Raw genomic sequence first — 26214 nt, forward strand, 5'->3', positions numbered from 1 at the left:
GGGGGGGGTGTGTGTGTGTGTGTGTGTGTGTGTGTGTGTGTGTGTGTAAGTGAGTTTTAGGGTTTGCTGTGCAGTAAAGGTTTCACCCCGCCCAAAGAAAGGTCTGGCCAAGGCGGGGCTCTAAGCCCTGGGAACATCCTCCCAGATGAGGGTCTTTTTTTACTCTGGGTGGCCTATACGTACCCGAGATTTACGCTGGGGACCCTGGGCCACACGGCATCCGCTAGTCTCTCTGAAGACTAAGGTCAGCCATGTGGGATGGGTGGCCAACATGACCAAGCCCAGTAAAGACCCTGAAAACCAAGGCCCAGGTGACCTTCCCTGTGCGTGTTGTCACATGGTTGCTGGGAGAAAGCGGCGTCATCTGTGTGACTTCACTGGCAGAGACAACCGGAAACCCGCGGCTGATCTCTCCTGGGCTCCGTCCTGTGTGCCTCTTCTCTTTGCTGATTTTTTTTCCCCTTGCTGTGATAAACTGTAACTGTGCGTATAACAGCTTTTCTGGGTTCTGTGAGTTCTTCTAGCAAATGACTGAACATGAGGGTGGGCCTGGGGACTCCTGAACTCCTGGGTTACCAGCAGGAGTAATCACAACACCCGGATGCCGGGCGCCTCACCCGCCGGGATTCCCCCTGGAGGTCTGAAGGACTCCTCAGAACACTTGTTTCCCATGGGAAGGAAATGCAACTGGCACATTGGGACTCGCGCCTATTTTCCTCAGGACAGCCCAGTGCATACCCCCTGGAAGGTGGTTCATTCACATCCACGGCAACACCGCCTTGCCGTGGAGAAGAGGACCTACCCGCAGGGCCTCTCTGAATGCGCAACAGAATTAGGACTGAGGTCGCCTCATTTCTGTCCCCTGGGTGGGGGGGCGCGCCTGAGGGGTCAAGGTACTCACCGGACTCCACCCTCCATCTGCTGTCATCTGGAAAAGGTGGATCCAAAAGAGCTCAGACTTAAAAACAGACATCTCTCCAGTGGCCCAAGCCAGGGAGAGCAGCCTGAATGGGGTTCAACAGTAACCTCTGATGGAGAATAAAAGCGGAAGTGGTAGAAAATACCTCCAGTCTTCCATGGTGGGTGGAGACGTCTGCTTCGTCGCGTGATGTAAGGACCGAGGCTGGCCTGCCCAAGAGGGCTCTGCCCCGCTGGGCTGTGAGCAGCCTCAGTGAACACTTGCTGACAGGGATCGGCAGAGGGAAGGAGGAGCTTCTGCTCTGCCCTGGTCTCCCCACCTGCACGTGAGCCGTTGATGGGGGTTCTCTGTCCCAGGTGGCAGAACCCTCCCTCAGGAGCCCACTATGATGGGCAAAGGGGCTGCTTGGCTGGCTGGCCCCAAGACGGGCCTGTCCAGCTCCAGGGTGCCCCAGGGAGATGAGAGATGAGGGGACGGGACTTTATGAAGCGGTCACCCCCATCCCAGCAGCTCCCGAGGCTCCACCATCGGAGACAAGCTGACTTACAATAATGACTTTATTTTAACATATTTAATTACAGACATAAAAGAGCCGGGAAGGGGGTGAGCCCCAGCCTAGCCCCGCCCTGGGGCTGCCAGGAGCGGGTGAGGTGCAGGTGAGGCCTCCCTGATGACCCTCCTTCCAGGGGTCTTCCCATGGCGGGGACCTATTGCTTTAGCAGGGGAGGGGCCACGCAAGCAAGGGGGCGGGGAAGCCTCTGGGCCCCGCCCCTCCCAGCAGTGCTGGCCTCCCTCCAGAATGCCGGCTCGGTGCCCCACCCTCCGCCCCTCCACCTCCTTCTTTGTCCAGGGAGCAGACCATCTGGCCAGCCCCCCACCCCCTCTGCAAACCTAAAGGGGAATAAATACAAACTTTACAAAGTAAAAGGGGGTTCCAACGTTGCCCTGGGCCGGGCCTGGGGTCGGATGGGGAGCAGGGCCCCTGCCACGTGGGCCTCACATCATCCCTAACTGCAGCAGCGTGCTGGCATAGGCCATGGGCTTGACGTCGGGATGAGGCTGAGAAACCAGAGGCACACAGGTTAGACACAGACAGAAATGGGCCGGTGCGTGGAGGAGGGTCTTCTCAGCACCAGATGCAGAAACCAGCCCTACCCCTGAGAGCCGTTATGCACTTATAAGAGCCTCTTCCCCCCAGGGCCCAGGCCAGGGAGAGCAGGGGACCCAAGGGGGTGACTCACCACTGCTGTGAACTGGTGGAACTGGGGCCGCAGGTCAGAGCCCTGGAGGTGGATGTAGGCAGCTTTGTTCCCCATCTGGTCGCTGCGGGGACAAGGGCAGAGGGGCCGGTGTGGTCCATCAGAGGCTGGGTGGGCCTGGGGCATCAAGGAGGAGGCGGGGCAGGGAGAGGGAGGGAGAAGAGCCCTGGACAGAGTCAAGGACATGGACGGACAGAGAGGCTCACCAGGCAAGAGAGGAATCCAGGTGAAGAGGGGCCCAGGCAGAAGGAGTGGGGATGAGGGGGAGAGAGGGCCACGTGGGAGCCGGGGGCGGGAAGGAGAGGGCCCAGGGAGCAGGGCCGGCAGAGGGCCTTCCTGACAGGATGGGCAGAGGGCACGGGCAGCCCCACAGAGGCAGGACTCTTGCCAAAACCTGGTCTCCAGGCTGACCATGCCCTGGCTCTAGTCAACAGGAAACACAGGGGACAGAGGAACGTGGAGTCCGGCCACCTGGGGATGGAACGGCCAGAGCACAAGAGACTCTGGCTTCTTCAACCAAAAAACAGCAAGGGAGAGGGCAAGAAGAATAGGCAACTCGAAGATCAGGAGACTGAAAACGTGGCCCTTGTTTGGGTCCTGCTTGGAAGAAATCGTCTAAAATGAGACGTTGATGAGAGACGTGGGGAAATGGAACTCTGGTTGGGTTCAGGTGGCCTCTTCAGAAGGTGTGACAGTGGTATCACAATTACATACAGAAAAGAAGACTTCCTTCTTTCAGAAATATACTAGGGCAACAACAGGTAGAAGAGAGAATGCCTGGGGTTTGCTTTACAATAGCCCACGGTAGGGGTAGGGGTGGTGAGAGCTGGTAACTGTTGAACCTGGGTGACAGGTACGTGGGCGTTCACCATACTATTTTATCTACTCTTATGCATCCTTGGAATTTTCTATCACAAAAAGTTAAAAAAAGAAAACCACCAGGTGGGTGGGGCAGGTGGGGGCGTACCAGTAGTTGGGGGCAGAGAAGACGGTGACGCAGCGCCCGCCGTGCGCCACCTCATAGCCCTCGGCCTTGACCTCGTGGCTACGGATGATGTAGTCCAGGTTGTTCTCCTCCAGGAAGGCCTTGGTGACGTCGGGCCCGAACTGGCAGCTCACACCCCGCTTGCTGACCGAGCGCCCGTTCTGGGGAGACAGGGAGCTCAGGGTGCCTGCTACTCCAACCCGCCCGCCCTGCCCACAGCCCGCACCTGCCGGCCACGGCCCCGGGCAGACTGACCTGCGGCTGCGGGTCCGACCAGAGCAGGTCGCACATGGGACCTGGAAGGGAGCAGAGGGGAGCGTCGGGGCCTGACGGAGGGCAGGGGAGGGGCCGTCCGCCGCGGGGCGGGCGTGGGGCACGTGAGACAGGACTCTGAGCCGCTGCCCGCCTCCCCGCTGACCTTCCCCCGGGACCAGACCCCATTCAATCCGTTAGGGCCCCGAAGCTGGAGGGAGCGTTTCTTTGTTGTTCTTTTTTAGCCGCACCATGCAGCATGCAGGATCACAGTTCCCCCACCAGGGGTGCAACCCGAGCCCCCTACAGTGGAGCGTTGAGTCCCAACCACTGGACCGCCCTGGGGCCAGGGAAGTCCCTGGAGGGAGCTTTTAACACTGCAGTTCTGACCAGGTCCCTCTGTTGCTCAAGACTCTGTGGCTCCCACTGCCCTAGGGACAAAGACCAAGCTCTTCACCTGGACCTGTGGGGCCGGACAGGGTCTGGCCTCACCAGCCCCTCCGCGCCCCGCGCTTGCCCGGCCGCACTACTGCGAGAAGGCACCTCCTCCTCCTGCCCTGTCGGTGTTCGCCTGGGGCCCCCAGGAGGCCCTCCCACAGCCCACCACCTCACCACTCCACACACACCCTCTCCCCACAGCTGTGTGTGGTTAACACTCTGCTGTCTGCCCCCATCACATCACTCCAGGGGCAGCAGGTGAACTCACAAAGAAAGAAACGACCGCTGTGTGCCGCGGACACTCATGCTCCCCGGCCAGCACTGCCTCACGAGGGAGGTGCACTGACCCAAGTTACAGGTCAGGAAACTGAGGCTCAGCCTTGCTGTCTCTTGCCGAGGGCGCAAAGCCCATTGGGGCAGGGCTGGAGCCCCCGAGCCCCAGGAGGGAGGGGCTGTCCCCAGCCTTCCCCAGTCACCTGAATCTGGGGGCTGCCGACTCCGCTCGATCTTCCTGATGTCATCCAGGGTGACGCCGTCTTCACTGAACAAGCCCCCGTGCATGATCTGGGGTTCAGGTGGGAACAGCAGCGTGAGGGCAGGGACCAGCCACACCTCAACCCTCTGACTCGCTGCACCTCATAGCGGCAGCGGGGGCGGGCCTGCCTCACCAGCACTTTGCCATTGATACACTGGGCCAGCGGGAGCCACTCGAACACCTCGCTGAAGAGCTCGTACATCTGGGCTGTGTACTTGGCCTTCACCTCACCCTCAAAGCCGTAGATCTGGTTCATGTTGTCCGTCTCATGGTTGCCTGGCCGACAGCAGGACAAAGAGAAACCTCAGCACCGCTGGGTGCCCTCTGGCTCAGACCCCGGCCAAGGCTGAGGACAGCCCGGTGGCCCCAAGCCAATGGCATCCACACAGCAGCTCACTGGTCCCTCCCAGAAACCCGGCCCCTTTCTAGAGGGGCAAACGGGCTGAGAAGGCACATGGCCACAAGGCCCAGGCCTGCACTGATCATCACCGAGTGGGTGAGGCCTGGGTTCAGCCCTGGCCCCGATCCCAAGTGACCAGAGGCGTGTCCCTTGCCCCTGTGAGCCTTGGGCTCCTTCTTGAAGGACTTGCCATACATTTTGGGCAGGAAGTACCAAGGAGGGGGAGGTATTGACAAAGAAGAGGCCCCCTGCAGAATGCCTGCTATGGGCCAGCCCCACACCGTGCTTTTATCTTCCCACCCTCAACCTCATTCCTCCCTCCCGGGGCTTGGGGGAGACAAGGAAGCTGCCAGGCCCCCACGGCTGCAGCAGGCGCTCATTGAGCATCTGCCACATGCCAGGTCCTACTGCAAGAACTCCCCGAACCTGGCTGTGAACCTGCCCAGTGTCAGCACTCATGCCCCCAGGAGCCCCCAACCCAGCCCGCTGCCCTCACTTCCTCCTGGTTCTCCCCCTCTCCTGGCTGCACCTTCCGCTCACCGCCCCACCTCTCAGCGGGGAGGTCCTCCGCCAGCGGCCCTCACTCCCTGGTGAGCTCATCCTGCCCAATACCACATGTATGCTGAGGAACCCACACTTTACAGCCCCCCGGGTGCCCCCAGACATCTCTCAGTCTCACAGCCACGTCCAGAGCCAAGCTCCCCATCTTCCAGCCTACACCCTGCTCTTCCTGTCCCCCCATCTGTCAGTGGCAGCCACAGCCCTCCAGATGCTCTGGTCAAAACCTTGGAGTACCCGCTTTGACCCCTTCTTTCTCTCACACCCTCATCCAGCCCACTGGCAAACACTCTGGGTTCTACTTTGAAAAGTGAGCCCCAATCCAACCACTGTTCCCACCCGCGCCCAGCCACCACCAGTCTCCCTGCTCCCACTCTCAGCCCTTGGTTTGTTCCCCACACTGAGGCCCAAGGGATCCTCTTAACACCAGAGAGAGCCCCTGACCCTCCTCTGCTCAGAGCCCTCCCATGACCAAGTCCTCACCAGGGCCCACAGAACTCCATTAACGTGATGCCGCCGCACAGTGCACAACCTGCCCAACCTTACAGGGCAGGCCCGTGCATGATCTCAGTGAAGACACAAAACAAACACACCTGCAACCGGTATCCCCACTTCTTAGATAAGAAATGGGAGGCTCACAGAGGAAAAAGCGAGGGCTCTGCCCAGGTCCCCACACTGACCCCAGACCCTGCTGCCTTCCAGCTCACCTCGAAGTAGGTGAAAGTGATCAGGGTACAGGAGCTTAAAGCCAAAAAGGGTGAGGATCACTTCTACAGAGAAGGAGCCGCGGTCCACGAAGTCGCCATTAAATATCTGCCCTGCTAAGGAAAACAAGGGTGGGGGGGACTGCTCCCTCCTTAGCCCCTCCACACCCCGGCTCCTGTCAGCACTGCCCTGGGGTCAAGAACGCCAGCAGGGCTTGGGGCATCTGGGCTTTCGTCTCTCCTCACTGTGTAGGTCTGGCCCAGCAGCTTGGCCTCTCTGAGCCTCGGGATGGTACTAAGATCTCCAACCTCGTCTGCTCCTCAGGGAAACTGATGGCAGAGGGGGAGACCCCAGGTGGTCAGCCGGCTTCAGCTCTCCCCCCAGCATAGGCCCAAAGCCACAGGGCAAATGGGACACAGGCCCTCCCACCCGACACTGCACAGGCCTGGTAGCCCCACCCAGTAGCCATTCATCAGGCAATTGTAACATCAGCAAATACTTATTCAGCATGAACCGTGGGCCACTGAGCACGTCACAGGTATTAACACACTATTCCTCTCAGTAGCCCGATGAGGGAAGCCCACTTTACCACTATCTCTTTTCCCCATCTTACAAACGAGGAACCCGAGGAACTGCGAGGTAACGTGACCTGCCACAGCCATAGCTGGAAAACGGCACAACCAAGAGGGAAGCCAGGTGTGGGCAGGGCCAGGCGCCCCACGTATATGCTCTTGTACCACTCACATCCAGCCCTCTTTCAAGACGGGGAGAAGCTGGGGCTCGGACACACTGGCCACCTGCCCAGGTCACACAGCAGGTGGGGACTGGCCCTGACCGGTCTGGCCCCAGAGCCCGGAGCGCAAGGCCGCCAGCCGCTCCACCCCCGCTCAGTGCCAGAGCAAGCACTCAGGCCTCTCCCTCCTCAGGCTCACGCCTGTTTCCCAGGCAGGGGTTCCTCTCCCTCCTGCACCCCATACCCGGGAGGCGGGGCAGGGGAGGGGCCTGCCTTCCGAGGAAGGATACGTAGGGGTTGGTGTCCGAGGGTAAACCGTTGAGCTCAAATATGTTGAGGAGGTCATAGAACTGGCCGTGGGTGTCCCCGCACACTGTAATCTTCTCTGTCTGGAAGAAAAGAGGCCACCGGAGAGGGAGGGGCCCAGAGAGAGATGTGGGGAGGGGGGAGGGGCGAGGGGAGGAGTGAGAGGTCACAGCAGACCGAGAAGAACCGTGCAAAACACACAGGAGTAAGGCACAGAAATGCAGAGGGGAGGAGAGACAGCCAGGAAGAGAGAGACAGGGTGGGGGAGGAGGGCAGACGTCAGGGAGAGAGAAGGCAGACCAAGCCCGGTGGGTCTGTGAGTTTCTGAGCTCCGTGGCCCCTCCCCAGCCGGGGAGCCACCCGCCCCGGCCCGCCTGCCCGCATACTGCCCCCAGCGCGCACCTCTTTGAGCGTGGTCTCCACGAGTGTGCTCAGCTTGGAGAGGACCTCTTTGACCTGTACCAGAATCTGGAAGGCAGGGCAGGCTGTAAGTGGGGCCAGCTGAAGGGCCTGCCGCCCACCCCAGCTCCAGAGAGACTGTACTGGCCAGGAGACGCTGCTGGGCTGAGGGTGAGGGAGAGGCAGGGAGGGGAGAGGAGAGGAAGGGGCAGGGGAGGCCTGGCTGCGCGGGTCTGGCCGGGAACAGAGGCGGCCCCCAAGCTGTGACCCGAGTGTCCTATGCGGTATTTAAACATCAGGGTTATTTCATGGGAAAACCCAGATTCTTGGTTTCTCTTAAAACAATCAGAATGGATGGACCTAGAGACTGTCATACAGAGTGAAGTAAGTCAGAAAGAGAAAAATAAATACCATATGCTAACACATATATATGGAATCTAAAAAAAAAGAAAGAAAAAAGAAAAAAAAATTGGTTCTGAAGAACCTAGGGGCAGGACAGGAATAAAGATGCAGACATAGAGAATGGACCTGAGGACACAGGGAGGGGGAAGGGTAAGCTGGGACGAAGTGAGAGAGTGGCATGGACATATATACACTACCAAATGTAAAACAGATAGCTAGTGGGAAGCGGCTGCATAGCGCAGGGAGATCAGCTTGGTGTTTTGTGACCACCTAGAGGGGTGAGATAGGGCGGGTGAGAGGGAGGGGATATGGGGATACATGTATATGTATAGCTGACTCACTTTGTTATAAAGCAGAAACTAACACACCATTGTAAAGCAATTATACTCCAATAAAGATGTTAAAAAAAAAACCAATCAGCATCATGAAGAAACACACAGGATGAAGCCAGATGTGGAACATTTTATAAAACAACTGGCTTGGAAACGTCTAAATGTCAATGTCACGAAAATCTCCCCAAAAGGCTTGAGACTGCTCTAGATGAAAAAAAGGTTAAAAAGGCAGGTCATATGCAGTAACTGATCCTTCAATGGATTCTGGATTTTATTTTTTTATTATTATTATTTTTGGCCACACCGCACAGCTTGTGGGATTCTTGGCTCCCCAACCAGGGATTGAACACAGGTCCTCGGCAGTGAAAGCAGAGTCCTAACCACTGGACTGCCAGGGAATTCCCCGGATTTTGGATTTTTTTTTTTTACAAAAAACAGCTAAAAAGAATGTCTGGGGGGGAAAACTGGGGAAAATTAAAATATTTGTCTAGAAACACAGAGTATTAGTTCTTTCAGATTGAAGATGACCTTGACAATGTCATGTACACCCGACAGTGCTTGCAAATCTTATGGACAGCCTGTGGACTGTTTGCATTAGTCAGTATTATTGTATTGGTACTAAATTACTAAGGTGGGATGACTAAATCATAGTCACGTAGGAGAACGTCCTGTTTTTAGGGGATACAGATTATGACACAACTTATTCTCAAATGGTTCAGGAAAAAGAAAAAAGTGTATGTGTATATACACACCCATATACATAGAAAGATGAAGTGAATGTGTCAAAATGTTAACGGTGAACCTAGGTGAAAGGGGTATGTTAACCGCACTGTTCTTTTGACCCTTCTGTAGGCTTGACAATTTTCTAAATACAAAGCTGGGAAAACAGAGTGTTAAAGAGAAGAGGAGGGAATTCCTTGGTGGTCCAGTGGTTAGGACTTGGCACTTTCACTGCCAGGGCCTGGGTTCAATCCCTGGTCGGGGAATTAAGAATCCCACAAGCTGCACAGCAGGGCCTGGAAAAAAAAAAAAAAAGTAGGAGATGTCCACTTCAGGTCAGAATGTAAAGAGTTTGTAAAAGACTGTCATTCTTGCCCTAATGACGAGAACAAGCCAAAAAAAAAAAAAAAACCAAAAACAAACGAACAAACAAAAAACCCCCTGAAACATCTGAGAGCAAGGACACAAAGAAACCTAAATTAATCAAACTGCAGGCAGTAACGGTGAGAAACCCTTCCCTGGGAGAAAGGGACCATGACTGCATTCCTCCTGGCAGCGTGCCAGGAGGGCAAGCCCCTTCAAGGCTGAGGGGAAGCTGCCAGAACCCTCGTGCCTGCGTGGGCTGGCATTACAGAGCCCTGAGGGGCTCTGCCGCAGGCCTCCGCCCTCGCCCTCGGATTCTCTCCCACAGCCACCCAGAAGGCGAGGCGCAAGGCGGCGTGGTGGAGAGAGGCCATCTGAGGCACAGAAGTGGGGGTGAGACTGGAAGGCAGAGAACTCCCCAGCCACCCCATCTTGGCAGCGGGGCTGAAAATCAGAGCACTTTCCTCCAGTTCCAAAAGCTGGAGGCTTTACAGCATAAAGACATCCCTGGGATTTTGCCAGGGCTAAGATCCCAAGCCCTGCTGACGGGAGAGTCCTGATTCCACTCTGAAGACACCTGAAACCGGTGGTGAACTAAGTCCAATAAGACCTGCCCCTAAACTGCAGATGAGATGGACACAGACCCTCACAATAGCAGCCCGACAGAATCAGGTCCTGCCGTTACCTGAAGGAAAGTTTTGTCTTGGTCGCTACTACTCTTTTACACAAGATGTCTGGCATACAATAAAAAATTATAAGACGCAGAGAGCACACAACGGAAGCAGACGCAGAGATGGTGGAATATCCAGATACTTTAAAATAACTATGAAAAAAATGTGTTAAAGGATCTAGCAGAAAAGGTAAATGACATGCATGAACATATGGGGCAGAGAGATGAAAGATATTGAAAAAAATAACCCAATGGAAATGCTAGAAATAAAGAATTCATTTGCAGGGTGCCAGGCACACCATGGGCTCAACAAGTGTTCGCTGCCGGTACCACCCTTCTCCTCTCGCGCCCTGTGATGGGGTTCAGGCCCGGCTGTGATGCTATCCTGGGGTCACAGGCACATTCAGCTCTCGACAAGGGCGTTACCTGGTAGGCGCATTTCCGGTGCAGTTTCTTCTGGTCCTTGTACCACTGCATGAGCTCTTTCATGAAAGTGATTGTCACTTTGCCGTCCTCAAGCTTGGGTCCGCTGTACTCATCCTCGATGGCTGGTGTGTGAATGGGGGGATGAGAGTCAGTGGCCATGGCCACTGTGAGGGTGGGAGGTGGGGCCTGGCTCCCAGGCACGGGGCAGACGGTGCTGGACACACAGGTTGAGAGGGGGATGGAGTGAGAGAAGATGCCACTCCCCGGCCGGGTCCTCTCATGGCCCGCTCCTTCCGTTCAGGTCAGCTCAAAGGCCCTCTCCTCAACCGGACTTGATAGCACTTAACACTGTTAACTGACTAGTCAATCCTCTCTCCCCACTAGGACACCAGCTCCAGGAGGGCAGGGACTGTTTTGTTCTCAGCTGTATCCCCAGTGCCTAGAACAGTGGCACCTATTAGGTGCCCAATAACCATCTGTGGAATGAATGACAGACCCAGCTGAGCGCCCAGAGGACCTACGGACAAACCAGACACAGGAGGCCCGTGACAGGTGAATGCAACTGTGGAGGGCAGGGTGGGTGGTACAGCAGGGAAGCTCGCCCGAATCTGGAACCTCCAGACCCAGCTCTGGACTGTGCAGTCCCCAGAAGCACAGGCGAAGGAGCAACAGACAGCGTGTGGGGACAGGCACCAGAGGCACCACTGAGCCCCATCCCCCCTGCGCCCCAGCATGCACTGGGAATGGAGGGCTCGGGCAAGGACGAGGAATGCTCTGGGCCGGGCACAGCGGGGCACCCAGGCCTGACTCACTCATGCTCTCGATGTCGAGTGAGTCCACGACGGAGCGCTTGTGCTCGTCACCTGCGATGGCCCGCTCGAAGGCCTTCTGCTTCACGATCTTGTTGCACTCCTGGTATTTCATCTTGGCATCCTTGTCATGGGGCTTCACCTTCACCACCTGGGTGCGTGGGTGGGTGAGAGGGCAGGGAAGGAAAGAGGCATCAACACCCAGGCCGGGGTCGGGGCCATAGGGAGACGGGGACGCCGCAGCTGCCCTCGGCCTGCCTGGCCCAGGGCTTCACGACTGCTGAGCAGAGCACCCGTGCCGGGTGCACTAGGGGTGCAAGCCTGGGCTCGCTTCACCTCTAGTCCTCAGCTTCTGCATCCCCAAACTGGGCCTGACAGAGCTGCCCACACAGGGCTGCCGGGTGGGTAAACGTGCTAACCCACGCAGATGCTCTTAATAAATCTTAGCTCTGACCATCATCAGAATAAAACTGGCCCCACTTCAGCTTCCTCATTGGAATCAGAGCGGGCTAAGGTGCACTTTACTGATACCGTTACAGTCAATACCAAGGAGGGTGGGATTGACAGGAAAGGGTGGGCCGGATCCAAAGTCATAATTTACAGCCCAGACTCATTGGAAGAGGCAATGACTTGCTGGATAACCCGGACACGCTGAGCCTAAGTTTTCTCATCTGCAAGATGGGGGAGATGACAGGCTCCACCTGCCAGGGCTGTTGGGGGTGATACACAGGGCCTGGCATGCAGCCTGGGCTCTGCGGGCAGCAGCGGGCACCTCGTGGTGACGTGGGCCTTGTTCAACCTTGGGCTCTGGGGAGACCCAGGACAAGTGAGTTCCCTCAGTTTCCTCCTGTGTAAGGTAGAATTGTCAGTGTTTCTACCCTAGGGGGCTGGGAGGACTAAACAAGTGAACACTTGTGAAGTGTGTGCAGTGGTGCCAGGCGGGAGTCAAGTCCACATTAGCGTAGGCTGCTCTTCAATGCCCCCTCTCGTGGGCTGCTGCATTCATTAAACGAGATCGTACGGAGGAAGCGCCACGCATAACGGCTTTGGGACACACTTAGCTCTCAGGAAAAGGAGCCTGTCCTCTCCACTCTCCTTACCTTCTACCCCGCTTCCTAAAAACTCTGATCCTCCAAGCTGAGAGGCAGGCAGGGCTGCATTCAGATCCCAGCTCTGCTACTTACTTGCTGGGTGACCCTGGGCAAGTGAATTCACCCCTCTGAGCCTCAGTTTAGTTATCTGTAACTGTTCCTATAATTATTAGTGGACCCTGCCTGATCTGCGCACCCTGTTGGCCTCCCCAGGAGCAGACTCCCACAGCTCCTGTGCCGGGGGGCCGAAAGGGGTGTGCCAGGGCTGGCCCTCAAGGGCAGGGATGCCCCCCGGTGGAAAGCCTGGCAGAGTGAGTCAGAAGCCTGGGAAAAGGCATCTGCTAATAACCCCTGAGGGTCAGTGTGGCTCACGCCCCTGAGAATGGGTGTGCAGTCCAGGAGGGGGGTCAGGAAGCTGGTTCGGGGCAGGCTCAGGCTAGGGCACCCTGCCAGGCAGCTCCACCTGGGGTAGGGGTGCGGTGCGAGGCTTGGGAGAAAGGCAGCACCAGACCTTCCCTGGAGTCCTCCCCACCAAGGAGACCTTACGAGTCGACACCCCAGGACGAAGTCCAAACCACCACTGGGCCTGGCCCACAGAGGCCCGCCCACCCCTCCACGTTCTCTGTTTGCCCAGCACTACCAGCCAGACCAAACTCCCAAGTCCCCAAGTGCACCAGCTCCTTCTCAACTCCAGGTCTCGTACAGGCTGCCCCGGCCCAGAACACCTCATTTCTACCTCCAGCGACTTTCTAGCCCCTCCTCCTCCTCCAGGTCTCAGCTCCCCTTTCCCCTCTCCCCCAGGATGGGTCAGGCACCCGCTCTGGGCTCACACAGGGCCCTGGGCTCCCCCCGCCCACCCCAGCCCTGAGCACTGCTGGAGATGGGTCTGCCTCCCCACTGGAAGGCGGCCATGGCCATGAGGGCAGGGCTGAGGCCGTGTCCCAGCTGTGAATGAATGCCCGGAATGGATGGATGCCCCACTAAGCATTCCCTCTGAGCCACTACCCTGTTCTCAGACAGCTCAGAGGCTGGGGTGCGGGATGCAGGCAAACACCGACGACCCCGGGAATAAAGGGGCGACAGCAGCTGCAGCACTAGGACACAGCTAAGTGTGCGAACGCTCACCACGTGGCTGATGTTGTGAGCAATTACCTTGCTCACTGTATCCTAGAGCAGCTCTATGTGATGTCACCACATCTCCACTTGACAGATTAGGAAACTGAGGCCCAGAGAGGTGAGGTCACTGACCTGAGAAGCCAGGATTCAGCTCTCTCGCTGCTTGAGATCCTGCTCCCCCGGCACGCTGGGATGTGCTCCCCTCCCTACCGCTGCCACCGTCCCCACGGTGCCCTGCGCGCCCTCCAGGGAGACTGTCGTGGTCATGAGTGCAGGCTCTGGGGCCAGGCCTCCAGGGTCTGCATCCAGGCCTTCCAGGGCAGGCAGCCCTACCTCTCCAGCCTCCCTCAGCTTCTAGAAAGCGAGGGAGGCTGGAGAGGTGGAGGGTGGCTGTGAGACATCAGGCCCATCACAGGTCCCAGCAGCAAGCGAGTGCCTGTGCCAGGGCCTGGGGCTGCTGCAACTGCTACTATAACTGGCTGCCTGGCTGGGAAAGGGAAGTGACCCTGCCAGGCTCCCGTTCCTGGGGAAGGTCGTTTGCTCCAGGTTGGAGGGGCCTAGTGGGTCCCCAGGCCTGTTGGGTCAGAAGCGAATGCTGGACTTTTCTTTAAAAAGTGGGATCTGGGGGCTTCCCTGGTGGCGCAGTGGTTGAGAGACTGCCTGCCGATGCAGGGGACACGGGTCCGTGCCCCGGTCCGGGAAGATCCCACATGCTGCGGAGCGGCTGGGCCCGTGAGCCATGGCTGCTGAGCCTGCGCATCCGGAGCCTGTGCTCCGCAACGGGAGAGGCCCAACCAAAAAAAAAAAAAAAAAAAAAAAAAAAAAAGTGGGATCTGGGTTGTATCCGTGTCAGTATCCAGATTCTGACAGTGATGCCAGGTACATCACTGGGGAAAACTGGGAGAGTGGGGTCTCTGTATTACCTCTTACGGCTGCACGTGAAGCTACAACGTCCTCAAATAAAAAGCTGCTTTTAAAAAGTGGTATTTTCACAAAAAACAAAAACAAACAAACAAAAAAAAAGTGGTATTTTCATCTGGGAGTATTCACAGGCAGTAACTACAATGACTCGAATCAATGAAATGATAACATAGGCTTGTGATCCCCACGTGAAGCCACAGGGGCTGTGTGTGTTTGGGAATTGGGAACTCTTCGGATTTTAGAAAGGTGACACAGTGCACCCACGTGCTGTATGTTACAAGACACCTCCAGCAAGTCCGGGTGGCACCTGGTAACCACACACACTCCCATTTCTGCAGTGAAACTTCTAGTCGCACTACATGGGGGCAAACAAGACCATCAACGGCCTATCAGTTCAGGTCAGATTTTGCCACCAAATGAGTTGCCCAAACTTACCAGACTATTTTTCACAACGGCTCGGGTTTAGAACTGAGGTGAAGGAGGACTGTAGTCTGGGAGCAAAAGCTGACTTCAGGGGACCCACATGACAATGTGTGGCGGGCCATTATAATTATTTCCAATATAGAGGTGATGGGATGCAGCCCAGAGAGAGGCCATGCCTGCCAGTGGCACACGGGCAACCAAGGAAGCCAGGGGTCTGGGGGAGGCAGTGGGAAGCAGGACACTAGGGTTTTCACCCCACGGGTCGAGACCCTCCAGTGAATTCATCTAGGAGGTCACACCAACACTCCTTCCATAATAAATCAGAGTGAGACCATCGGAGTACGCTGCCTGAGCTAAGGGTGATGATTATGCCAACAAATCTGGGACCAGGCTGTCCCTTCCTGGCTGCGGGACCTTGGGGCAGTGACTACTCTCTGGGCCTTGGTCTTCTCACCTGTAAATCAGGGATAGTAACCTGCGTAGGGTTGTCATGAAGATCACATGAGTTTTCACAGCACGAAGGTCACCAGCGCACCCGGCCCCTGAGAGCGCCGTGTCAGGTGTCAGCTGTGACCGTTCCTGTTACTATCGTACGTCCACACCTTAGGAGGACGGGTGTTCGTACAGGCTAGCGAGGCAAAACGCACTGCTAACTGACTGTGCTGGGCTATGCTGTAAGAAGAAACCCAAATGCAAACCATACAAACCAAACCCCAAAAATCCCAGGAGAGGGTGAGGAGTGCTGAAGGAGTCCCCCAGATCCAGCCCGGGCCCATGTGACTCACCACCTGAGTTCTAGCCACAGACGGGAAAGAACACAGGTGGAATCTTCTGAGAAGAGGACCCAATAAGGGGGCGGGGAATCCTGGAGCCAGAGTCCCCCAGAAAGGATGAGCTTGGAGGTGAGGGGCACTGGTGGGGGGATTCAACATGGACCCATGGAAAGGGGAGATCAGCTCCTGCCCTGGAGGGAGAGCAGAAGAGAGGTGCCCCCACGTCCCCGCCCCCTAACAAGGCCCTGTGCTTGCACACAGCCCTTCCTGGGGGCCGCAGGCTCTTCCCCAGACACCCCCAGGAGAAAGCGCACCCAGTACTGAGCAGGGGCAGGCCCTACTCTGAACGTACTACTCTTGCTGAATCCTCACAAGGCCACTGAGGCAGGCTCTGCTGTTCTCTTCCGTTTACAGATGAGGACACTGAGGCCGAAGATCCAAAGCTCTCAGAGATACACAGCTCATAGCCGGGCGTCCTGACCGCGGAGCCGGTGCCTCCAGCCCCTGCATGAGTGACCTTCAGAATTTGAGACTATGACTCACAGTAAGAAATATATATTTTATCACACCTAATACGCATCCGTATTCACATAAATGAAAAATACTCCTTCACAAATATATACGTACTTCCTCCAAACAATGAACTGCTGTCTTCTTCTCTATTCTATTTGATGAAGACATAAGTGCTGGTCTTAAACTGTTACACTGACTTCACGGCCCACTAAGCATTACAAGCATGGACTATGGGTTCGAGTCTCAGCCCTGCCACTTCGCTGCTGGGTGACCTCGGAGAAGGGACGTCCTCTCTCTAGACCTCTTTTTCCTTCTTGCAAAATGGATTGAACGCATTTTCCTTCTTGTAAAAAGCACGTCAAGAGCTCACAGCAGAGCTAGGCCCACAGTAAGTATGCAGGTGAGGAAACTGAGGCTGAGAAAAGAAAGGTCCTTCACCTGAGGGCCCAGGCTGCTGTGAGACAGAGCCTCAGGCTCTTTGTTTAACCAAGGTCAGATCTTGGTTCCGCCTCCAAGGATGCCATGACTTAAGAGGGGGCCTGGGCACATCCTCCATGAAACTCCAGCACGTCACAAGATAGCCCTGGAGGTAGAGACTCTGGATGGGGAGCCACCCCAGGGCCCAGCCCCTCTGCCCTGCACCCAGAGTCAGAAGAAACGTGTCAGAAAGGACGGCCTGCAGGCGGGCGGCTGGCCCAGGTGGACAAGGATCTCAGGCTCGTGCAGGGGCTCCCCAGGGCTGCTGGCAGAGCCCTCGCAGGGAAATGGGCCGTGACCCGGCCCCCAGGGCATCCGCAAGGCCCGGGAGAAAACTCAGATGCAGTATGCCCACCAGACGGCGGCAAGTGACCTCTCAGCCTCATGGAATATGCGGGGCAAGGCCCCAGTCTGGGCCAGAGCTGTGCCACAGACCTGTGCTTGGGGTTCCTCTCATCTCCTGCCCCCTCCCATCTCCTCCAGGCCCCTCCCCCCATTTGGGGACCTGCAGGAAAGCCCTGTCCCCATCCAACCCCACCTGTCTTCCGAGCTACTCACTGCAGAGCCCTCCAGCCCTATGATCTTTACACACAGCACTTCACCAGAGCCCAGCAGCTGCCCAGGAGGTGGCCACTCCTCTTGTCACCATTCTCCAAATGAGGACGCCAAGGGACAAGGGAGAGGTTTGGCTGGGGAACGGTCTGGGAGCCCACGCTTGCAAGGGCTCTGTTCTGCTGCTCCTTCCTCCGTCCTCCTCCCGGGGGGTCACCCCAGCCCCCTCCTCCATTCCGCCCCTCACTCTCTGAATTATCTCTTCCTCCAGGCCTCTGCCCCACCCTGACACAGGTGCCCCCGGCCCAGCACCTGGCTGGAGCCCGCACATGGCCTGACAGCCGCCCTCCTCTCCGGGCCAGCAGCCAGCCCCAACCGTCTGACCTGGCTCCCTCCAACTGCAGCCTGTGGCTCTCAGCCTCCCCTGCCGCCTCTCCCGACACAACAGAAGCTGCTCAGAGTGCGTGAGGAATGAAATGAAAGGAGGGAGTGCCGGGTGCGTTGCGGGGATGGGGGCAGAATGATCATTCAACGAACACTAAGCCCCTGTTGGATGCCAAGCACCATCCCAATGACCAGAATAAACAAAACCCCTACTCTCAAGGAGCGACTCTCTCCAGTGGGGAAAGACGCGGGCCGGGGGGCTGGGCTGCCTGAGTTCAGATCCCAGCTCTGCCGCTCGCCTGCTGCGTGCTGGTGGGCAGGGGACTTGAGCCTTCTGAGCCTCAGTCACCCCATCTGTACGATGGGAGTAATCACAGTTCCCACCTCACAGGGCTGCCGCACGCGTCACTCAGCCAGCTGATGAGAAGGGTTTAGAACATGCCCGGCCCGAAGGCGTGTGCTCTGGAAGTCCTTACCACTGTCGTTATCATCAGAGCAGTTACAGTGATGGGGTGGCAGATGAGCGAGTGAACTGGTGAATTCTTGCCATCCTCTAGGTCCCCTCCCTTGTCACCTCGCTAAAACACATCCCCCGTTTGCTCCCTCTACAGCATATCACCCTAGTCTATTTTCTCCCAGGCTCATATCCTCACCTGCAACGATTCTGTGTACCCTCACAATGACGGGTTTGCTTTTTGCCCTCCTCCGAATTATAAGCTCCACCAGAAGAGCTGTGTGCCTCTTGTTTACCAACAGTAACAGCAACAATTATCATAATAGTTAATTATTACAGAACACTGACTACATGCTAGGGGCAGTTCTAAACACTTGGAAAGCAGAGGCTCATTTATTCTTCACAGCAACCCTGAGAGGTAGGTCTTACTGTCCTCCCATTTCACAGATGTGGGAAAGAAGGCACAGAGAGGCCAGGTAACTTGTCCCAGGTCACCAGGCGACGATGGCAGAGCTGGGCTACGAGCCCGGCTGGCATGTGTTGGATGAGCAAGCGGCGAGTAAACGTGTGAATGGCCCCCTCATACCTTCCCCGTCTAGTCCAGCTGCACACACAGAGGCCGTCCTCCCCCAGCCCGCCCCACCGGGCTCTCAGCACCCGCCCGGCTCAGAAGCTGGGAGCTGGCTCAGCCCCCAAGGCCTGGCTCACCGTCTCATAGTCCCGCAAGGCGGCCCGGAACTTGCCCAATGCCATGTTGCTGGCGGCCCGGCGGTAGTAGCCCTTGATGTACTTCTTGTCCATCTCGATGGCCCGCGTGGCGTCGGCCAGTGCGTAGCCATAGCACTCGGTGCGCAGGTAGGCCAGGCTGCGGTTGCCATAGTAGATGGCATGGCTGGGGTTCAGCTCGATGGCCTGGCTGTAGAACTTGATCGCGTTCTCGTAGTCCTTGGCTGTGAAGATGGAGGAGGAGAAGCATGAGGCCAGGCTGCCACCGCCCAGCCGGAAGAGGCCCTGGGCTGGGTACTCGCCCAGCCCCCCAATTTACAAATGGGGAAACTGAGGTCCACAGCTGAGCTCAGAAACGTCTCTTCAGCCCACCCCCCTTCCCTGTCCTGACCTGTCCCACCCTAGCACAGGCCTTGTCTCCTCAGGCCCACATCCCTAAGACCCCAGATCACTTCCACCCACGCATCCACCAAACCATCACCCCGCAAGGCCCCAGGTGGACAATACGTCTTCCAGGACTTCAGGAGGGCCTTACTGAATGTTCCCCATGGTCCAGAGAGGATATGTTACTCAGGTCAGCCAGACCTGAGCTGTGAACCAGCAAATGTGAGACTTCCCTGAGCCCCTTGGTTGTCCAGCCCCCCAAAGCAAGTAAACAAGCCCAAAGAGGGGTTCTAGTAGGAAAATAGGAAGTGGGGAAGGAAAAGGAACCTACTTAGGTCTCAAGAAGGAGACATTTCAGCAGAGACCCAAAGGAAGCGACAAACCAGACCAGAGGAAGAGCATTCCCAACAGAAGGAACAGCAGGTGCAAAGGCCCTGGGGTCGGGGGGAAGGGGGTGAGAGAGCATTATGTTCCAGGACCAGCAAGAGGGTAGTGTGGCTGGGGTGGAGCGAGCTGGGGGAGGGCAGGATATGAGGGCAGGGAGGCCGGCAGGACAGATCCCAAAGACCACAGCCAGAGTTGGGTGTGGACATCAATGTTCTAAGTGTGGAGTGACAGGCTGTGACATCTGGCCAAGGGGAAAGGTCAATTTTATTTGAAATGAGCTACGGCCATGCCTTGCACGTTACATCTCGGCCTGTGGAACCCTCACATCCCCACGGCATAAGCACCGTCTGGTGCTCACAGAGGTCTCGTTCAAGGTCAAACACTCAGTTTGTATCTGTAGAGCTGTCTTGGGTCCCACCCATATGGCCATTCAACAGGCAGGAGGCCGAAGCTAGGAGGTGTGCCCGAACTGTGGGGGCCATGATGTGCCAGGTGCCACGTGGGGCTCTTGGTACACGAGTCGCCTCACTGAACCCTCACGGCAACCCCGAGGACAGCTGCATTAGCCCCATTTTCCAGACGTGGCTCTAAGAGGGAAACCCCAACACACAAAGCGGCAGGCAGGAACTCTGAGCAGGCCAAGACCCAAATGCTCCCACTCTCATCCTCCGTACCAGGGGGCTTCTCAGTGGGAGCCCGGCATAGAGACAGGCACAGACACAGGGGCAGGTAGCCTGGGCCCAATCGCTGGCTCCACTCCTTACTAGCTGTGTGTCCTTGGGCAACTTATGTGCCCACTCTGGTCTAAAGTTTCAGAGAGTCCTCCAGACACTGAGCCTAAAATGAAAATTCCTGCCCTAACTCCCACTATTCTTTTCTCCAGAGCCATGTGATAAACCATGGCTTTCCTTTGTTTGCTTATAATCCATCGTCCCAATTTGAACCTAAGCCCCATAAGGGCAGGGGCCCTGTTTGTGTTACTTCTTTGAACCCTTGCCCTGTCTGAGGACACAGCAGCCCCCAGCCCTGCCCTCCTGGGGCTCACAGTCCAGTTGGGGGGGGGAGTGACACAACACACACAGATCCACCCCCAGACAGTGATGACCCAGAGTGTTTTACAGCTGGGGCAACCCAGAGGGGATGCTGGAGCTGAGACCTGGAGGAGGAGAAAGAGTGAGCCAGGCGAAGAGAATGGAAGAAGGGGATTCCAGGCTCCATGAATGGTTCCTGAATGAAGGAAGGAACGAATGAAAGAAAGAGAAAGACAGGACACACCTACACTAGAGAAAGAAGCCAGGTGCTGGGAGATGCCAGGAACAATATAACAGCGATTCCTCCTGCAGGCTAACATCTGGCAATCTTTCAAATGGCTCGGATGTCACCTCCTTTGGGAAGCCTTCCTTGACACCCATGCTGGATCAGGCACCTCTCCGGCTGCCTCGGCCCCTGGGCTCCCCTATCCCAGCCCTGCCCCCTCTGGGTAGTCACCGTTAGGTGATGGGTGTGTCCCGCAGGATGGTGAGCGCTGGAGGGCAGCCCAGGACCTCCCAGAAACACGCAAGGGCAGAAGCAGGCAGCCCGAGTCTGACTGACCCTCCCTGGAACACCAACACCTTCGAGGGCTCCTTCCAGCCTCCTGGCTGGGCTCCAGAGGCCGAATGGCCAGCGCTCTTGCCGGGCCGTTCGGCATGGGGTGGGGAGCTTGGTGTTTTGGAGCCGGACATCTGGCTCTGAGGATCCCGACCACGAGACCTTGGGCAGACAGCCTCCCCTCTCTCAGCCTCAGCTTGCTCATCTGAACTGCGGGAACCACAATCGGCCCTGCCTCATGGGTTGGCTGTGAGGGTGAAAGGAACTCCTGGATGAAATGTGGCTACAGCAGAGAAAGAGGTCAGCAGAGGCTTGTAAAAGAAGTGAATAAATGACTAAATGAAAGGAAGAAAAGACTAAAGCAGAGGAAACAGGAGGGGCCTGTGCTTCACACAGCTACCCAGTGGCACCAGATCCCAGCCCTGCTCTATGTGCTCAACAAATATGAGTGCATTTAACCCTCAAGAGAGGCCCCATTTTAGAGGACAAAACTGAGGCACAGAGAAGTTAAGGTTTGCCCAAGGGTCACACAGCAGGTAAGAGGAAGAAACAAGATTTGAACCCAGGCAGCCTGAGCTCTTAAGCCTGTCTACAAACTCTTAGACTCAGAGGCCTCCTGGGGGGTCAAATAGAACCCCTCTCTTTTTACAGAAGTGGGTGGGGGGCAATGAGGCCCAGAAAGAGGGGAAGAGAGCTGAACGACATTGGGGATCAGGCTCTGCCCCACCAGGGCCTCTGAAATGGGCCTGAGTTCACAGAAGTGATCCAGCCGTGCTGACGGGGACGGGGGGCCTGGGGCCCCTCTTCTCCCACTGGGGCCAGGATGGCTCCAGGTGAGGCTGTGGGTCAGGACTCTGAACGTGGGTGCCAAGCACGTGGTGAGGAAGGGGGATATCCGGGCTGTGCTGCTCACACACTCTGACCTTGGGCAAGCGGTTTCACTTCTCAGAGCCTCAGCTTCCTCTATAAAACAAACAGGCCCGCTCCTACCTAGTGCTTGGGGGAGGATTAAACAAAGTGGTGAACCTGGCCACCATGGGGGCTCAATTAAGTCGAGCTGTAATTATTCTTTTTATTGTTATTCCCCCAGCCCTGGAGACTGGGGCTCTGTGCCTGCAGCTGCCTGCCAAACAGCAAGGGACCTGGACCAGAAGGGGCATTCCCCTCCGTTCCAGCTCAATGCCAGGACCGCTGGCTACCTGCCCAGTCTCAGGCCTCCTAAGAGCTCAGATCCCAGGTCCTGGAGGGCAAGGAGCCCTTCCCAACGGCCTACTGTTTCCCAGAATTCTTCCCTCGCCACAGCATCACCCCCATACTTGCTGCTCCTCTCGAGCCCCATTGCAGGAACAGCCCCACCTTCCACACCACCCCCAGATGGAGACTGGACCCTGTCCTGACACCTGATCCCTCCAGCCCCAAAGCCAGGCAGTCACCCTGTTCTGTCAAGTCAGCCTCCGGAACATCTCTCAAATCTATTCTCTCACTTCCATCCCGAGAACCCCTCTCTGCCCTGGTCTGGCCTTCACCCTCTCCTGCCCAGGTTCCTACCCCAGCCTCCTCCCAGCTCTCCCAGCGTACGCCCCGTCCTGCCGCTCCTGAGGGGCCTTCCTGAAGCACAAACCCAATCCAGTCCTTCCCCACTCAGAACCATCCACGGCTCCTCAGGGTCCTCAAGTGGAAAGCTCGGGCTCCTGCCTGCAGCCTCACCATAAACTCTTGTGGCCTCTTACACTCCAGCCCCACTCACTTCCTTGGTGCCAGGCTCACCTCTGGGCCTTTGTCATCCAGCTCTTCCTGCCTGGGGTTCCCTCCTCCCTCTCTCCAGGCGGCCGCTGTCATTCTCCCTTTGAAACATTTCCAGCCTAGTGGGCAGCACCCCCCTCCCCACTCACCTGTCCACCATTCTAGTCTCCTTCCTGGTCTCCAGCCTTGCCCTTGGGTCCAGTCTCTAAAAGGCCGCTGGGGGATCGCCTTCAAACACGCTAATCAGACCGTGTTGCTCCTCTCTTCAAACCTTCCTTGGCTTCCTACCACCCTTGGGATCACGTCCCTGACCTGCCTCCAGGGCTCTACCTTCCAGCCTCACCTCTCATCAGTCCCACCTCCTTCTCGCTGCTCTGGCCTGACCTGACTTTCCCACTCTTAAAATCTGTTTGTGCTCCCACCAGAGGACAGCTCTCCACTAATGCTCTGGATTCCTCCCATGCCCCACCCCTCTTCCAGGGCTCTGCTGCTGTAGGTCTCCTCTCTCTCCCGCAGGATCAACTCTCTCTCTGTAGGACCATACTCTTAGTCTCTTCTATTCTTAAAAAAAAAGCACCCTCCCCCCATTTCTCCACTCCCCCCTCAGAACCAAAATTCTCAAAACCCTTGTCAACAATTGCTGTCTCCACTTCCTCATTTCCCATTCACTCTTCAGCGCCCTTCCCTCTGGCTACCATCGCCATCATCCCCTAGAAACCACTCTGGTCAAGGCGACCACCAACATATTATGGAGGCAAATCCAATGGTCAATGCTCGGTGCTCGCTTTGGCAGCATCCGACCTCAGGCAGAGCCCCTCCTTCTAGAAGCACTCTCTTCTCTCAACTTTCCTGATTTTCCTTCCACCTCACTGACCACTCTTACTCAGCATCTTCTGTCCTAAACATTAGAATCCCTTGAGGTTCCGTACTAGGCCCCTTCTCTTCTGAGGTGACCTCATACATTCCCAGGGTGTTCCAGTCCACCCATAGGCTGATCATGCCCAAATCCCTCTCCAAAGACTTCCAGACTGGCCTGTCTACCTACTCAATGTCTCCTCTTGGATAGCAGAGTCAAATCCACACTAGTCTATGCAGTGACTTGTGACACCCTACATGAACTGGCCCCTGTCCTAAGCTTATCTTGTACCTGTTTCCCTACTAACTCGTTAAAGTTCCAGCCAAGCCAGCCAGTCTCTTTTCATTCCCGACCTCAGGGCCTTTGCACAGGCAGCTCCACCCACCTGGGACACTCCTTCCCAATTCTCTTTCTCAACTTAAATGCCTCTCCTCTCCTACAGAGAGAGAGTTGATCCTGCAGGAGAGAGGTCTTCCTTGACCGCCCTCTCTAAAGCACTAGCCTCTAACCCTTACTCTCTACTTCACACTCCGTTGGGGTTTTTCCAAAGGACTCATCACAGCTTCTAAGTATTTTAATATTTATCTGTGTTTACTCAACGTCTGATTCTTCTGCTAAATTACAAGCTATATAAGGGTAGGGCTACATCTGTCTCATATGCTGCGACATCCCTAACGTCGAGCATGGTCCTTAGCACATAGCAGATGCTCAATAAACATAATGAATGAATGAATGAATGGGTGCCCCCACACCTTTCTTTCCCAAGATCCTAAGTCATACTATTCTTGGGATTGCCTCACCTCTACTCCCAGAACCTCCCTTCTCCTGGTGTAACCCCAAATCTCCTACTTCCTTTCCCTCCCATCTAATGATCTATTCTCCACTCCCATGATTTCCTGCTCTATTAGGACAGTTCCCCCCTCCCCCCCACTTGGTGTCTCTCCACTTGGTAGCGCCATCACTGCTCCGCCCCATGTCACTACTTGGTAGCGCCCTCTTCAGGTCGCACCATAAGCTGGCACCTCTGGGGTCTCACATTTGGTAGTACCCTCATTCCCGTCCCCCTCCCGTTTCATACTTGGAAGCGCCTTCCTCAGTCTCCCCACTTAGCACTCGCTCCGTACGCCACTTCTAGGTGTCACCCCTTCTCTCAGAAGGCCCCTCTGTCGCCCCTTGGTAGCGCCATCCTCGGCCTCCCCACGCCCAGTCACTTGGTAGTGCCTGCCCCGCGCCCAGGCTGGCGCTCCTCGTTGCCATGGTTCCGCGCGGGCCCGGCACCCCTTGACCTGGGCCGCTCTCTACCCTCCTTCGCTCCCTCCAGGGCGGGCGCACCTTTGAAGTAGTCGTTGGCCTGCGTCTTGAGCTCCTCTGCCCGCTTCAGAGCGCCATCAGCCGGGGGCTCGTCCCGGGGGGGTTCTGCACACTCAGTCCGCTCGCCCTCCGCCATCGCCATGCCGCAAAGCGACCCCCCACCCTGGCAACCGCGGCCAGCGGCACCCGGCCGAATCGTCGCGAAGGAGTGCCGAGTTGCCGCTGCCGCTGCTGCACAAGTGTCGTAAAGCGCGGGCCCTGAAGGCTCCCTTCGCGCGCCTGCGCAGGGCGCTTTAGCCATAGAGCGCGCGGAGAAGGTGACCAGAGGGCTCTCTGACGGCGCCCGTCCTAGCATGAGCCAATGGGGAAGGCGAAAAGGGGCGCGCGGGCAAAAAAGGCCCGGCGTGGCCCCGTCTCCCAAAGTTCCGTGTTCCGAGCCGCAGAAGTTTCTCGGGGTCTTAAAGTGGGAGTTCCCTGCCGTCTTCTCCCGTTACTAGGTGGGTTGCGAATGCTGCTGGTGGGTGTGGCTTTTCTGCGAGGCAGCACCATGCCCAACGCGGAACCGGAGCCGGGGGTCAAGCCCTTCTGTCAGTTTACCTGCGTGACCTTAAACAAAGAAATCTTCCCTTCCTCTCTAGGGCCTCACTTACCCCTCTCCGAAGAATGGGCGGTTTCTCAAACCAACACCAGAAAGGGCCTAGCCCTGAGCTAGGCTTAGAAGTTTGTTGCACCATCTCCTTTCTCCTTCCTCACCCCCCAGTCACCAGCCTTCCATGGCTCCTCAGTGCCCTTAGGAGAAAACCCAGACTTCTTCTGATGACCTAAGAGACCCTGAGTAGTTTAGCCTCAGGCAACATCTCCAGATGCCACTCCCATCCCCAATCTTCATTCACCGTACACCGTTCCAGACAATCCTTCCTAAACCCACAGCCGCTACTCAATACCGAACTGTAGCACTAAATCCTTTAAGGCCCTGCTCTGGCTCCCCTCCTGGAGATAGCACAAGCTATCCCACCCCCAAAACTTCTTGTCCTGGCAATCTGACCCTACCACATCCAACAATCACCCGAGAAGGTAAATACTAGTATCGTCTCCATTTTACAGATAAGGACACTGAGATTTGCAGAGGTCAACGTATTTGCCCAAGGTCATACAATAAGAAAGTGGCAGAGCCAGAACTTGAACCTGTCCCACCTAATTCCTGTGCTCTTAATTCCTACTCTACTGTTCCTGTATGCGCCAGAGCCTACGCTGTGGGTTAGATTTTTTTTTTTTTTTTTTTTTTTTGGGGGGGGGGGGAAA

The 26214-nt window shown here is 56.6% G+C and overlaps 1 protein-coding gene and 1 non-coding gene across 3 annotated transcripts; one reads left to right on the forward strand and one right to left on the reverse strand.

Moving 5' to 3' along the window:
- Positions 1-1415: 1415 nt before the first annotated feature.
- PPP5C (protein phosphatase 5 catalytic subunit) lies at positions 1416-25152 on the reverse strand. Of its 2 annotated transcripts, XM_007458499.1 has the most exons (13): positions 24934-25152; positions 18624-18865; positions 11215-11362; positions 10403-10524; positions 7493-7558; positions 7075-7173; positions 6054-6159; positions 4522-4664; positions 4330-4417; positions 3419-3459; positions 3146-3324; positions 2161-2242; positions 1459-1978 (listed from the first exon to the last, which is right to left on the reverse strand). In XM_007458499.1, exons 1-13 carry the CDS (start codon positions 25052-25054, stop codon positions 1916-1918), a joined length of 1500 nt encoding a protein of 499 aa, XP_007458561.1. In that variant the 5' UTR covers positions 25055-25152; the 3' UTR covers positions 1459-1915. The 2 variants fall into 2 exon arrangements, with proteins under 2 accessions (XP_007458562.1, XP_007458561.1); XM_007458500.1 differs by lacking the exon at positions 7493-7558 and having other exon boundaries at positions 1416-1978.
- TRNAE-UUC (transfer RNA glutamic acid (anticodon UUC)) lies at positions 9138-9209 on the forward strand. The gene has a single exon. It is a non-coding gene; the product is annotated as a tRNA-Glu (tRNA).
- Positions 25153-26214: the final 1062 nt, after the last annotated feature.

Source organism: Lipotes vexillifer, unplaced genomic scaffold (assembly GCF_000442215.2).
Source record: "Lipotes vexillifer unplaced genomic scaffold, Lipotes_vexillifer_v1.1 scaffold371, whole genome shotgun sequence".
NCBI lineage: Eukaryota > Metazoa > Chordata > Mammalia > Artiodactyla > Lipotidae > Lipotes > Lipotes vexillifer.

Coding starts and splice junctions, on each gene's coding strand:
- PPP5C (XM_007458499.1), bottom strand. CDS start 25,054: ATGGCGATGGCGGAGGGCGAGCGGACTGAGTGTGCAGAACCCCCCCGG. Junction 4,665..6,053: donor TCACTTTCACCTACTTCGAG/GTGAGCTGGAAG, acceptor GCTGTCGGCCAG/GCAACCATGAGACGGACAAC. Junction 3,325..3,418: donor GGTCGGACCCGCAGCCGCAG/GTCAGTCTGCCC, acceptor CTGTCTCCCCAG/AACGGGCGCTCGGTCAGCAA.